The 13,576-nt window shown below is 34.5% G+C and overlaps 1 protein-coding gene and 1 long non-coding RNA gene across 2 annotated transcripts in view; both read right to left on the bottom strand.

Annotated features, from left to right (window-relative positions):
• LOC103489733 (myosin-11) overlaps window positions 1–6,986 on the bottom strand; it is a 42,898-nt gene extending 35,912 nt beyond the window's left edge. Inside the window, exons 1-3 of the mRNA XM_008449017.2 lie at window positions 6,657–6,986; window positions 6,029–6,157; window positions 98–241 (exon numbers count right to left, since the gene is read on the bottom strand). Coding sequence (XP_008447239.1) covers window positions 98–241; window positions 6,029–6,157; window positions 6,657–6,659 — 276 coding nt within the window. The 5' untranslated portion in view covers window positions 6,660–6,986. The remainder of the gene's footprint in view (window positions 1–97; window positions 242–6,028; window positions 6,158–6,656) is intronic.
• A 3,414-nt stretch (window positions 6,987–10,400) lies between these two features.
• On the bottom strand, window positions 10,401–12,451 carry LOC127148112 (uncharacterized). The gene is made up of 2 exons (XR_007818762.1): window positions 12,171–12,451; window positions 10,401–11,078 (listed from the first exon to the last, which is right to left on the bottom strand). It is a non-coding gene; the product is annotated as an uncharacterized LOC127148112 (long non-coding RNA).
• Between the last annotated feature and the right edge of the window lie 1,125 nt (window positions 12,452–13,576).

The following is a 13,576-nucleotide window of genomic DNA, read 5'->3' as shown; positions in this document are numbered from 1 at the left end:
TAACGTCAAAGAGTTATTATTTGGATCCTTAGCTGGAGTGTAACGAATCTTTTTCTTTCACCAAGTAAATCATCAAAAAAAAAATCTTAGATCTTACATAAATTTCATTTATTGCGTATCTGATTGCCAAATTATGCAGCAACCCAGGCTCATTCAAATATGACATTCTAGTCATGTCGTCAATTCCAGTAGCAGGAGCTTCTGAGTCCCTTGGATAAAGATTTGACATTTTTACAACCACCTGCAAAAATAAAATTTGGTAATATTTTGCCAAACATGCAAAATAAATTGAGTTGTTTGTTGAAAAATATGGACAATGAGGTACAGTGACTTCAGGAACCCTAAAATGTGAAGGCAAGTAAAAGGCCTGAGTGATGTGAGGCACACCTTGTATATTAATCCAATAATTAAACTGATAGTTAATAAATGTACAAATATAACTTACATCAGAATATTTTGATTATATTCAAAACTATAAAGGCTGGTATTGTCTTAACTGAAGAAAAAGTGAAGAATCAATGGCATATGGCTGTCAACTTCGACCATAAGGAATATTAGTGAGGAAACGAGTTAGAAGGAGAAAAAGAAAACCTATACCTTCTGTGCATGTTATTTTGAGGTGAACAGACAAAAGCACTCCAACCGGTAACTGATGGGAAAATTCTCGAGGATATTATATTTTGTCTAGCTCAATAGCTCCTCCTTCTTTGAAATAATATCTTCGAAATTTGGTAATTTAACGAGATGTCTAGTTTATACACTGAAATGGCTGGAAATCAAAACCAATGTCTAAAGGTAACACTGTTGTTTAGCTTTTCAAGGAATTCAATAACGCATTTCTCTTCTCTTTTTTTAATTTTTCCTTTTTTTTTTCTTCTTTTTTTTTTATCTTATTATTTTTGTTAATACTATTGAAAGCAATTAACAACAACCCAAGACTTACGTGGAAACCCGAGAACCGGGAGAAAAACCACGATACTTTAGTTTTTATTATTTTTCTTATGAACAAAATACAATAGGTACAAAGGGAGAATAAATAGAGTACAATAGGAATAAGAAAGGAAAAGATCTAGGAAATATTTAGGAAATAAAATCTTATATTTCATTCTTTCCAAAAGTACTCTAGGGCAAAGCCCTACTAATTCTAACACTCCCCCTCAAGTTGGGAGGTAAATATCAATGAGTCCCAACTTGCTAACGCAACGGTCGAAGTGTGGTCGGAGAAGCCCCTTGGTAAGAACATCAGCAATCTATTGGCTTGAAGGAATGTACGGAATGCATATACTTCCACTGTCAAGTCTTTCTTTGATGAAATGCCGATCAATCTCAACATGTTTAGTTCTATCATGTTGAACTGGGTTGTTAGCAATACTAATAGCGGCTTTATTATCACAAAAAAGCTTCAATGGTGTCTCACATTCCTGATGAAGATGTGACAAGACTTTCTGGAGCTAAATTTCCTCACATATTCCCAGACTCATAGCTCTGTATTCAGCCTCAGCACTGCTCTTGGCCACAACACTTTGCTTCTTACTCCTCCAAGTTACAAGATTGCCCCAAAGGTACAATAACCGGAGGTAGACTTTCTATCAATAACAGATCCTGCCCAATCTAAGTCAGTATATGCCTCAATGGTCTTTCTATTTGTTTTTCTAAACATCAACCCTTTACCAGGTGTATTTTTCAAGTATCTCAGGATTCTGTTAACAGCTTCCATATGTTTCTCATAGGGAGCCTGCATAAACTGGCTGACAACACTCACAGCAAAGGAAATATCAGGACGAGTATGAGATAAGTAAATTAATTTACCTACAAGGCGCTGATATTGTTCTTTATCAACTGGAACTTGATCATCAGAGTTTCCTAGTTTACAGTTGAATTCAATAGGAGTATCAGCAGGACGACATCCCAACATACCTGTCTCGGTTAGCAAATCAAGGGTGTATTTTCTCTGAGACACGGAAATACCTTCTTTTGATCTAGCCACCTCCATTCCAAGGAAATATTTCAGATTTCCCAATCTTTGATTTCAAATTCATCACCCATTCTCTGCTTTAGTTGACTGATTTCTGTTTGATCATCTCCGGTCAAAACAATGTCATCCACATAAACTATTAGAATAGCAATCTTTCCTGTCTTGGAAGCCTTTGTAAATAAAGTATGGTCAGAGTGCCCTTGACTGTACCCTTGGGACTTGACAAAGGTAGTGAATCTGTCAAACCATGCTCTCGAAGACTGTTTCAGACCATATAGAGATTTTTGGAGTTTACACACCTGCCGACCAAATTGGGCTTCAAATCCTGGTGGGGGGCTCATGTAGACTTCCTCCATAAGGTCTCCATTCAAAAAGGCATTCTTAACATCCAGCTGGTATAGAGGCCAATCTTTGTTCACAGCAACAGATAGCAGGACTCTAACAGTATTCAATTTAGCAACTGGAGAAAAAGTTTCTGAATAGTCAATACCATAGGTTTGAGTGAATCCCTTTGCAACTAACCTTGCCTTGTGTCTATCAAGCGTACCATCTGTTTTGTATTTGAGAGAGAATACCCATTTGCATCCTACAGTTTTATGTCCCTTGGGTAGAGTACAGATCTCCCAAGTTCTATTCTTTTCGAGAGCCTTCATCTCTTCCATAACAGCATTCTTCCATTCAGGACACTCTAGAGCAGTGTAGATATTTTTCGGTATTATGGTAGAGTCAAGGCTTGCTGTAAACGCTCCAAACTGTGGAGAGCGATTATCATAGGAAACATAGTTGCAAATGGGATGTTTAGTGCATGATCTGGTACCTTTTCTCAATGCAATTGGAATGTCAAGAGAGGGGTCATACTCATCAAGTTTTCTTGTATGACCCTGTTCAGCTTCATCGTTACTGGTTTCTATTCTAACCTCAGTCTCATCATCACGGTTCTTTTCTTCCATATTTTCAAGAATAGCAACATCAGACTTGTCATTCTCACTCATTGTATTATTAGTACAAGGTTTTGTAGAGTTTTCCATACCTTGGTCTCGAGGAGGTTCGAAATTTTGGACTGGAGCCGGCGGTTGACTAGTGGGGGACCCAACTTCCTTTCTAAGATTCCTCCTGTAATATGTTTTCCAGGGAACTTGGTTTGTGGGTAAGATTATGGGATGAGGATCAATGTCAGACATGGTAATAGGAGTAGGTTCAACAAATTCAAAGGTGCTGTTAGACTCTTCACTCACATTCTCCCCCTGAAGATGGCTAACGGGAAAGTAGGGTCGGCTTTCACAGAAAGTAACGTCCATAGTGACAAAGTATTTCCTAGACGGCGGGTGAAAACATTTATAACCGCGTTGGTGAAGGGGATACCCAACAAACACACAGGCCTAAGCCCGAGGGGTAAATTTGGTCTGATTAGGACCGAAATTATGGACATAGGCGGTGCACCCGAACACACGAAGAGGAACCTCAGAAACAAGACGAGTAGAGGGGTAAGACTCCTTAAGACAATCTAAGGGAGTCTGAAGGTGGAGGATACAAGAAGGCATTCTATTGATTAAGTGAGCGGCTGTAAGAATAGCATCTCCCCACAGGTATGATGGAAGGGAAGTGGAAAGCATAAGTGAACGGGCTACTTCCACAAGGTGTCGGTTTTTTCGTTCGGCCACTCCATTTTGTTGAGGAGTGTAGGCACATGAGGTTTGTGAACAATCCCCTTGGAGGCTAGAAATTCACTAAGGTTATGGTTTTGGAATTCCCGACCATTATCACTTCGAAGAATTGCAATTTTTGTATGAAATTGTGTTTTGATAGTATGATAGAAGTTTTGGAAAATGGATGGAACCTCGGATTTATCTGTGATAAGGTAGACCCAGGTAAGACGGGTATGGTCATCAATGAAAGTTACAAACTACCGCTTTCCCGAGGAGGTGGTGACCTTGGAAGGACCCCAAACGTCACTATGGATGAGGTTAAACGGTTGTGTAGGTTATATAATTTGACTGTGAATTAGGGAACGAAGTTACCGGGTTCTTGGAATATATCGGCAACTCGGTTGGTTTGGAATGCGTTGAAGATTCGCCCGCTTCAATGTCCGATCTGTTTTGGGGTTGATCAATTCCGTTACCAGAAAACAGCGGTTGCTATAAAGAGTCAACGTACAGCTGCTGCTTTCTGTACTGATTTGACAGATTTACGGTTGAGGGTTGCTGTCCGGAGCTCATAGGCGGCGCGTGAGGATGCGAATGGCCGGAAGGGTTTGACGGTTGGACATCCGACGGCGCGTAGAAGGGAACGGGATGGGCGGTGACGTGAAACGGCGGCGGCGCGTGGGCTCACGCGCCGGACACGAGCGGTGCGTGAATCATCTTCTGGTCAGACGGCGGCGCGTACGGCTGCGGAACCACTCCCGTTGGGTAGATCGGCGGTTTCTGTAGGTTCTGGAGCAGTTTCTCCATGGCGGCGGCGACGGCGGCGTCCACGGCGGCAACGGCGGCGTCCACGGCGGCGGCGATTCCGGCGGCGGCAGTGACGGGTTCAATTTCGATCTGGGTTTCTCTAGGTTATTTTCTTGGGTTTCGTTATTGCTTTGCTCTGATACCATATTGAAAGCAATTAACAACAACCCAAGACTTACGTGGAAACCCGAGAACCGGGAGAAAAACCACGATACTTTAGTTTTTATTATTTTTCTTATGAACAAAATACAATAGGTACAAAGGGAGAATAAATAGAGTACAATAGGAATAAGAAAGGAAAAGATCTAGGAAATATTTAGGAAATAAAATCTTGTATTTTATTCTTTTCAAAAGTACTCTAGGGCAAAGCCCTACTAATTCTAACAAATACTACATCAACTCATCAAAAATTCAAATACCCCACCACCTAAAGGAAGTATAAATGCTTTAACCGTTGAGTAAGCCAATGTTGGCAATAATTATTTTCATCCACACCAGTTTCTTTGAGACATGCAATTGATGTTCTCTTTCACGAGAAGTATTGGCTGGTTGGAAAATCACACTACACTCTCCTTTTGAGGGAAAAAGATCAGATGGGCAACTTCCCTTCTTTCTCTGCTTCTCTCAATCATATACACGATCACCAATCACCAGTTCTATCTAATGGCTCTTTTAGCATCCCCTTCAAGCTCCACAACCTTTTTTCAACTTTAAGTCTCGAAATTAACAAGAAACTTCAATGATATAATCGAGGGTCAATACTCAAGACTCGTATAACTTAGATAATTGAGGGAGTCTCCATCAAATTAAAGAGTTTAGAAAACTCAGGCTCTTTACTAGACAAACCATTTTTAAAATGCATTTTCCACTGCTACAGTGTCAATCTCATCTTTAAGATGTTTGGAATCTGAAAACCTAACATTCCAAATAGTTTCATGTACTTGCTTCGGTATCTTGGAAAGATCAATTCCAAGAACCATATGAAAGAGAAATTTTTTATTAAAAGTCACCAACCTCAATGATGTGCTTGTGCTATTAATGAAAAAGTGGCAAAGGTTTTAGACACTACATGCTTTATCTCTCACCTCCTCTTTCATGGAAAGTCAGTCTATCATGCAAGGAGAAACGATAGAAAAGAGCATGTTCTGACTTGATATTCGATAGCCAATCATTTCCAAACAACAGAAGAATCAAGAAGCCCATCAAATCTCGTGGAAAGAGTTCTCATGAAGCCAGCAAACGACCCAGTTCAAAAATACATATAAACTGATGAAACAACTAACCAAAACGACATTTATGTCAACATTTCATATTTCAGTCATGAAGAAAGAGATAATGATGCATTTTTGTCCTTCAAAGCGAAGAAACGTTTAAAAACTGTAATGAAACTCACTTCTTGGCTTTTTTGTGGAGTTCAGTCACCAGAATATCTAGACACATTCCTTGTTCTCTTAAATTTTCACGACTGAGGGCTCACTGGTATTATTTGTGTAACCTTATCTTGTTTTTTTTTTTCTGCAGGCATCTCAATATTAAATTTCTTACATGCCTTTCGTTTAATTTAATGTTTTAAAAAAATAATAAATAAACAAAACTATATTACCTGCCTCCCATCACTAGTTTGAATCTCAGCATCTTCCCCAGTGATGTTCAATACGAGTCCATCAATCCAAACAGAATCTATATCTCCCACCCATATTTGAGAACCAACAACAATATTGACAGGCTTGTCCTGCAGCAAATTATAGATTATATCAATAAGTATCAAAATTCACAACCATATCAGATAAATAAAGATTTTAATATCCAACATTTGGGTTGATTCTAAATTACAGTTTAATCAGCATTTGATACACAAGTACATAAATATAGCTACATGATTTCACAGTGCCTATAGCTCAAGGATGAAATGAAAAGCACAAGGTTTAAGCATCTCCTGAAATTGAATCGATCGCTTGATATCATAAATAATCTACAGCGCCATCAACAACCATAACATAATCTCTGAAAAATAGAATATGAAACAGAATACGTAACCATGACGTTTTCCTGTCGTGTTCCTTCTTTCTTTCTTTCTTATCAACAGACCGTCAAACCAAAATCACATGAGGGTTTTACATTTCTAATAACTAATAAACTCAATGAACGCAATCATATATCCCCCACCCCCATTGTGAAATGTCCCGCCAGAATTGCTGAAATTTTGAAGATCGAGGCGTTAAATTACGTACCATTGCGACTCCGAATATGAATTTTCGGAAATGCAGCTAAGAGGACATAACCGTTTGATTCTGTATGGAAAAAGCAATGAGCGAATAAAAAATTGTCGGGCAGAAGCTTGAATTGGTGGGGGAGGGAAAAAAAGTCCTTGCGTAAACCCAGAAGTTTGGTGTTGTTTGCGTCTGTGTTTGAGCTTCGTTCATGGTTTGTGGCGGTAGTAATCTTGAATTCTCCAGTTCCGGCATTTTCGTTCGGAGTACTTGTGGCTATTTTTGCTCTACAACCTCTCAATAGACAGAGAAGAGAGAGATGGATGATCAAACTCACAAATGCATGAAAATTGCCCAAAAAAATAACCCAAATTTTTAGTCACGAATATTGTTTAGCGGACGTATGAATGTATCTACAACGGCTATTTTCCAATATTACATATTATTCACTACAAAGTATTTAGAAAATACTATCGATTTTCAAATTTTACAGAGTATTTATTATCCTCTAAATTTTTAAATTTTGTTTTATTTTATAAATAATTTTTGCTACTTTTTTACCTTGGTAATGATTTTCCTGTACAATAATTTATCGACATTATCAATAAAATATCAATTAATTATAGTTGAAGAAAAATTATTTTAAATAATAGAATTTCTAAAAATGTCGTGAATATAACAAAATATCATAATTTATCTTTTGGTTCATCATATATAGATTATAATATTTTGGTCCATTTTCTTATATTTGAAAACAATACAAAAGTAAACAAACATATTATGATTTGAGTGACGATTAAGAGTTGTGTTGTCTATATTATATTTACACTGTTTTTTATGTTTTATTAATATCTTTGTGATATATTGAAAATATTGATTTACTCTTTTTTTGTGGAGGTTGAATTCACTAAAAACGTGAAATATAGATTGAAATAATAAAAATTTTAAAAATACTTGATTGATTTTTTTTGCTATAGTTACATTTTAAAATTTTGTCATTAAGTTTTCAATTTCAAACAAAAAAAAAATGTTATTCTTCCGACTTTCCCATGCATAAAAACAATAACACATGACCACAAGCCAAAATTGGGAGTTTTAACTTATAATTTCATTTCTTTTGTGCAATTTTAATTTTGTCATGTTTGGAGTATTTTCAATTTTGATCAAGTTTGGAAGTGATAGATAAGATGGGATAAAAAAGTGTTTGGCTTGAGAAGCTATAATTTACTCACTCCCTAGCATTGAAGCTCACGCTTTGGTGCACGGCCTTCATTGCCGAGTCATTCTAATGCGACCAAACATTTGTAAGTTTCTTGTCCATATTCTTAATAGTTAACAGACTCCTCTCTTACAAGTTTTTCTTGATTGAGTAGATATGTTTGATGACTTTCGATTTTCTTTGATGTTTCGTTTCGATTTATATATGACGTGATTGAAATTTAATTATCCATTCTCTTGCTCAACGTGGAGACATTTAATTTCCCCAGACCCTCTTTGTTCTTTAAATGGTCAGGGATTTGTTGTAAGCATGATATTTTCCTTTTTCTTACATTGCTTTTTGATTAGAGCAATTTGTTTATTTTTATTTTTGTAAAAAGTATAGTTTACACCGTCGATAAATTGTCAACAAATAATAATATGAAAGATTTCAACAACTTTAAAGTAAAAATGAATCAAATGGAAGTATCCAATAAAAATAAGTACGAATTTTAGTAGTCGAAAAGAATAAGTAAAAGGCAAGGAGGAAAAAATATCGATGAAAAGAAGATTCAAATGTTTTTTTTTTTCATGCTAACCATTTAGGACCTGTTTGTTAACGTTCCTATTTTTTGTTTCTTGTTTTTTGTTCCTTGTTTTTTCTTTTTAGGGTTTAAACAAAAATATAGATCATCTATCAAACATAAAATATAAAATTATTAAAAGTTTAATAATTTAATATGAAGAAGTACCAATGCACGAATAAAAATAATAACATAAGCATAAAATTATATATATCCTTTAAGTGTTGTCAAATTTGATTTGCAACATAATCTCTCATTCGGACCATTTCTTTTACATGATGTCGACTCACTTCTTAATCCACCAATTTCAACAACCACATTGATATTTTGTAACATCTAGAATGTAATATTAATTTTAAAGTAAGTTATTATGTCTTAATTGAAAGAAACAAAACAAAATTTGACCTTAACTCTGCTACCTATGATGCTTTAGAGAAAAACTCACGACAAAAATCCAGATACGTATAAAGAGGAAGATGAAAACTATGGATTCGGTGAAGAGGAAGAGTCAGATGAAAACTATGGATCTGACGAAGAGGAACAGTCAAGCAAAAACTATGGATCCGACGAAGAGGAATAGTCCAATGAAGAGGAAGAGTCCGAGTTGTAGAGGAAGACGATGAGAGGCGAAGAGGAAGACGATGGATCCGACGAAGAGGAATAGTCCAATGAAGAGGAAGAGTCCGAGTTGTAGAGGAAGACGATGAGAGGCGAAGAGGAAGACGATGTGCAGATCAAGATGGTGAGTGCAAGAGGAAGACGATGATTATTTGGGAAAGATGATGAGAAAAGAGGAAAATGAAACCAATAAAAATAATTAAGAAAAAGGAAACAAATAAAAACAATTGAGAAGAAGAAGAAGAAGGAAACCAAAAAAACAATTGAAAAAAACCAATAAAAATAATTGTGAAAAAGGAAAAGAAAACTAATAAAAATAATTGAGAAACGTGAAAATGAAACCAATAAAAATAATTGAGAAAAAGAAAAACTAAAGAAAATAAAAATAATTGAGAAAATGAAAAGAAAACCAATAAAAATAATTGAGAAAAAGAAAAAGAAAATTAATAAAAATAATCGAAAAAAATAGAAAGAAAACCAATAAAAATAATTGAGAAAAAGTAAAAGAAAATTAATAAAAATAATCGATAAAAATGGAAAGAAAACCAATAAAAATAATTGAGAAAAAATGAAAAGAAAATTAGTAAAAATAATCGATAAAAATGGAAAGAAAACCAATAAAAATAATTGAGAAAAAGAAAAAGTAGAATCGAAGAAAAAACAAGGAATGTTATCAAACACCTCCGTTTCTTAAAAAAAATGAAAACAGAAATCGAAAATAACGAACGAAAGCGTTACGAAACGGACCCTTAATAACTGAACGTAAGAGAATCAAGAACAATATTTGGTTTATATCACCGAGAACTCATATCATTATATTGATCCTCACTATTATTATGGTCAATTTATGATTAAAATGAGATTTGGCTTGATTCTTTGTGCTCTACTAGCATGCCATGAGAAAGAAACTTTGTACCTGATAATCCCCGATTTATAACCTCTTCTCTCCCGTCCAAACTCTCTTAATCAGTCAAGCAAGCAATTATCATAAGGATTATGAACAAGCCCTTATCTTAGCCTTACCCATTTCTTCTTCTTCGAAGTCCTTTCGTGGTCGGTTTTCTTAGCGAAAGAATGGAAAGGGGGTGAGAATAACAGTCCATAGATAATACCACCAAAGAATACAAATCAAATAACAAAACCAAATTGCACTAAGGTAATGAACAAACATAGAAGTCCCTTTCTTATTTTCCTACAAATGTGGGTAAAAAAATTATGAGTTACTAAGAAGGTTTTCATGTTGGTGACGAAGTTCAATTAAGGGTATCTACAATTTGGATTTGTGTATCAAGATTAGAATTAGATCAAATTTACTAATCATATATGTTTGTTTAGAAAGCAAAATAGAAATATAGCAAAATAGAAATAAAAAGGAAGAGCTTTTTTCGAGTTTATTATTGCTGATCCGTTACAAACATGAAACATCATTCATAGCATGATGAAGATGAACAATAATTTTAGTATTTTACAACGAAATTTGACGTAAGCAAAAGTTGTATTTTATAGTTTTGCTAATGGCTACGCCAAAAGAGGTCGTTGGTAAAAAAACAAAGAACCTCAAGAAATTAAGAACATGCACACAATCTCCCCTGAGCTCCGATCCCTTCATCCATCAACGGCAATGCCTTCCATCACCGGGCAGCGAAAAATGAGAGCAGGGGTTCCGGCCAGACGGCGGAATTGGCGGTCTATTAATCGGCCTCGCCATCGCGATCGCAAGCAGAAGCAGAAGCAGAAGCCCTGTCATTAGGGCAAAAACGATCCGTGAGTTCTTGCCGCAGCGGCGCATGGTAATTATCTCTTAGCTTTGCCGAAGAAGGAGAATGGGAAGCGCAATGAAGAAGAACTGGGGATTTGAAGGGTGAAAAAGCCATTGGCTGTTGGTGTAGTATGAAATTGGGAAGCAATTTCTCAAGAATTTTGGAGGAGGAGGAGGAGAAGATATGGTGGAGGTTTGTAAATTTCGAAGCATTATGGATCTGTCTGTCTTTTGATTTCAAATTGAGTTGCTGAAGAAATTTATGTTACTGTTCTTTGAGAATTCCTGGGGAAATGGTTCGAGATTCTCTTGTTAGAGATATTTCTCTATTAATCCTTTCTTTTCTCTCTCTTTTAATTTTTTTTTTTTAAGTTTAATTTATCAAAACTATTATTTTTTTAGAAAACTATTTATGAAAAAAACTTATTGCATTTTTTATCAAGTATAAATATTTTGGACAATTTTCGTTTGAAGAGCTCGGATGTTTGATTTTTTAATTGAAAGTTGAAGAACATGTGGGTGTGGTTTGATTTTTAAAATATAAATTTTTAAAAATAAATTTAAAACTTCATTTGTAACAATTATACGAGAGATTATTGTAAATGACAAAATTACTAAATATATTTATAAATATAATATAATCATAGATAATGATAATTCGTAGACATTAATAAGAGTTTATAGAATCTAAAATTTTATTATATTTTGTAAATATTTTTTAGCTAAAAAATCATAAAATTTTTAATAATAAAAAAATAAACTATCTACGCTTGAGGACAGAAAAAAATCATGAAATAACAAAAATCCACTGCACTTCATGGCAAAATATCATTAATTTTGAATGATAAATATTTTGGTTGCTTTGACATCATTGACAATGCTCCAAGAAAAAACGTATTGAAGGATATATCTTCATCGAAAAAACTTACAGATACTTTACTTTCCTTCCAAGTAAACTTGACAATAAATTTGAATGGATTAGGACCAAGATGGATGATTGTAACATGATAATGATAAAATTTCTTTTGGGAATTGAGAATTGTCTATTTTAATAGTTCTTTTATTATAAAATCGAAAAATCGAACTTTTAACTTTGAGGTTATAGTAGAAGTATTGTGCATATTAAGTTATATGTTCATTAATTCTAAATTACTTCTTAAAATTTGATTGCATTAACTATCTTTAAATATAATCTTAATAAATGTCTCAAATTGATTCACTCGTAGCAATTTAAAAATTTGATTGAAAAATAAAACATCTTGCACAAACTAAAAAATTATAAATGTTAAAAGGGTGCAAAACTTTTATGAAAATTTCTAAGAAAAAGAGGATGATGTTAAGAAGAAGAAGTAGAGATGAAAAAGAATGAGAGCAAACTTTTTTTGTGGACAGGAGAGCTCGTGGTATTCACACTTGGGTCTATCCTTTGTTAGAAGGTAAGGTCGATCAGATTTATTGTTGTGTCGTGACGAACCACTGCCCTGAAAGCAATTTCGGCTGGCCGAGGTGCTAATCGTTATGTCGTTTGCTCCCCAAGGTTAACACAGCTTCCCAGTACGAACATGCACTCGTAAGTACAGGGAATAGAAACAAAGGGCTTTTGTAAGCTCAGAACACAAGGCGAAGAGGATATGAGAGGAAGAGAGGATAGGCGATTGAAGTGAATTGTGTGATTTGATGAATGGGTTCTCTCCAATTTATAGAGGGGTGAGGGAGGCAGTGCATGGAGGAGAGTGTTTGTAGGTCGACGCCTTGACTTAAAAAATAGAAATAAAATTATATTCCTATCTTTCAAAATACCCCTCCTATCCTGCCACTAGTAGAGTTAACCTTAACCTCATCTTTGCATATTCGGGTTGAGACACACTATCTCCTTTATTCTTCTTATACAGTCAATTTCTATTCCTATCTTTCGTGCAAGCGTGGTTGCCCCCTTCAATGATAGGAGTTTATATTTCCTCATCCCACTTCAAGGTTTATCCATGTGGGCAAAGTTTGATAGTTTTGCTATTTGGGCCAAACCCAATAAATCATTTCCAATATCCTTTTCATAAAATGCATTGTTTAGTTAAAAGGTCATTGATTATGTCATATTTTAGTCTAATATAATAAATTAAACCCTAACTATCTTAGGATAAGAAACTCAACTACTCAAATTTTAAGTAGGTAAAGTATGACCACGACGATGATAGTATATTACTTTGTTCATTCTCAAACCATAATTTGGTGATCTTATTGACTTAAAATGAGAACTCAAGATCAATGATGTGTTATTGAATTTTTCAAAACAACTTCTTGTAAACCTTTTTTTATTATTATTTTTTTTCTTTACATGAATCATTTGTTTTCCTACTTAACCATATGGGTACAAAGGGATAAAAAATTATTTTAAACAACAAAAAAAACTTTTGAAAATATTTAAAAATTTAGCAAACTATCTCAATCCATCTATGATATACTACTATCTATGTTTGTATGTATCGTGATAGACATATATATTAATAGTTTATCTTGGTCAATCATAAATAGATTGTGATATTTTGCTTGGTTTGTAAATATCATGGTTCAATTCGTTATATTTGAAAATAGTCCAAAAAAGATATGTTCGGATATTGATTAGGAATTTTCTTTTTTATAAAAATCATTTTTATTTTTTAGTTGTTCTCAAATATATCCAAATAAATCAAAATATTTATAAAATATACTGTAATTTTATATCTTAGTCAATAAGATCGATATTCATCGATAGAATTTGAAATTTTATAAATATTTTTAGTAGTTTT

The sequence above is a fragment of the Cucumis melo genome, chromosome 1 (genome assembly GCF_025177605.1).
Source record: "Cucumis melo cultivar AY chromosome 1, USDA_Cmelo_AY_1.0, whole genome shotgun sequence".
NCBI lineage: Eukaryota > Viridiplantae > Streptophyta > Magnoliopsida > Cucurbitales > Cucurbitaceae > Cucumis > Cucumis melo.
Note: the sequence above shows the minus strand (reverse complement) of the source record. Positions and strands in the feature narration are given on the sequence as shown.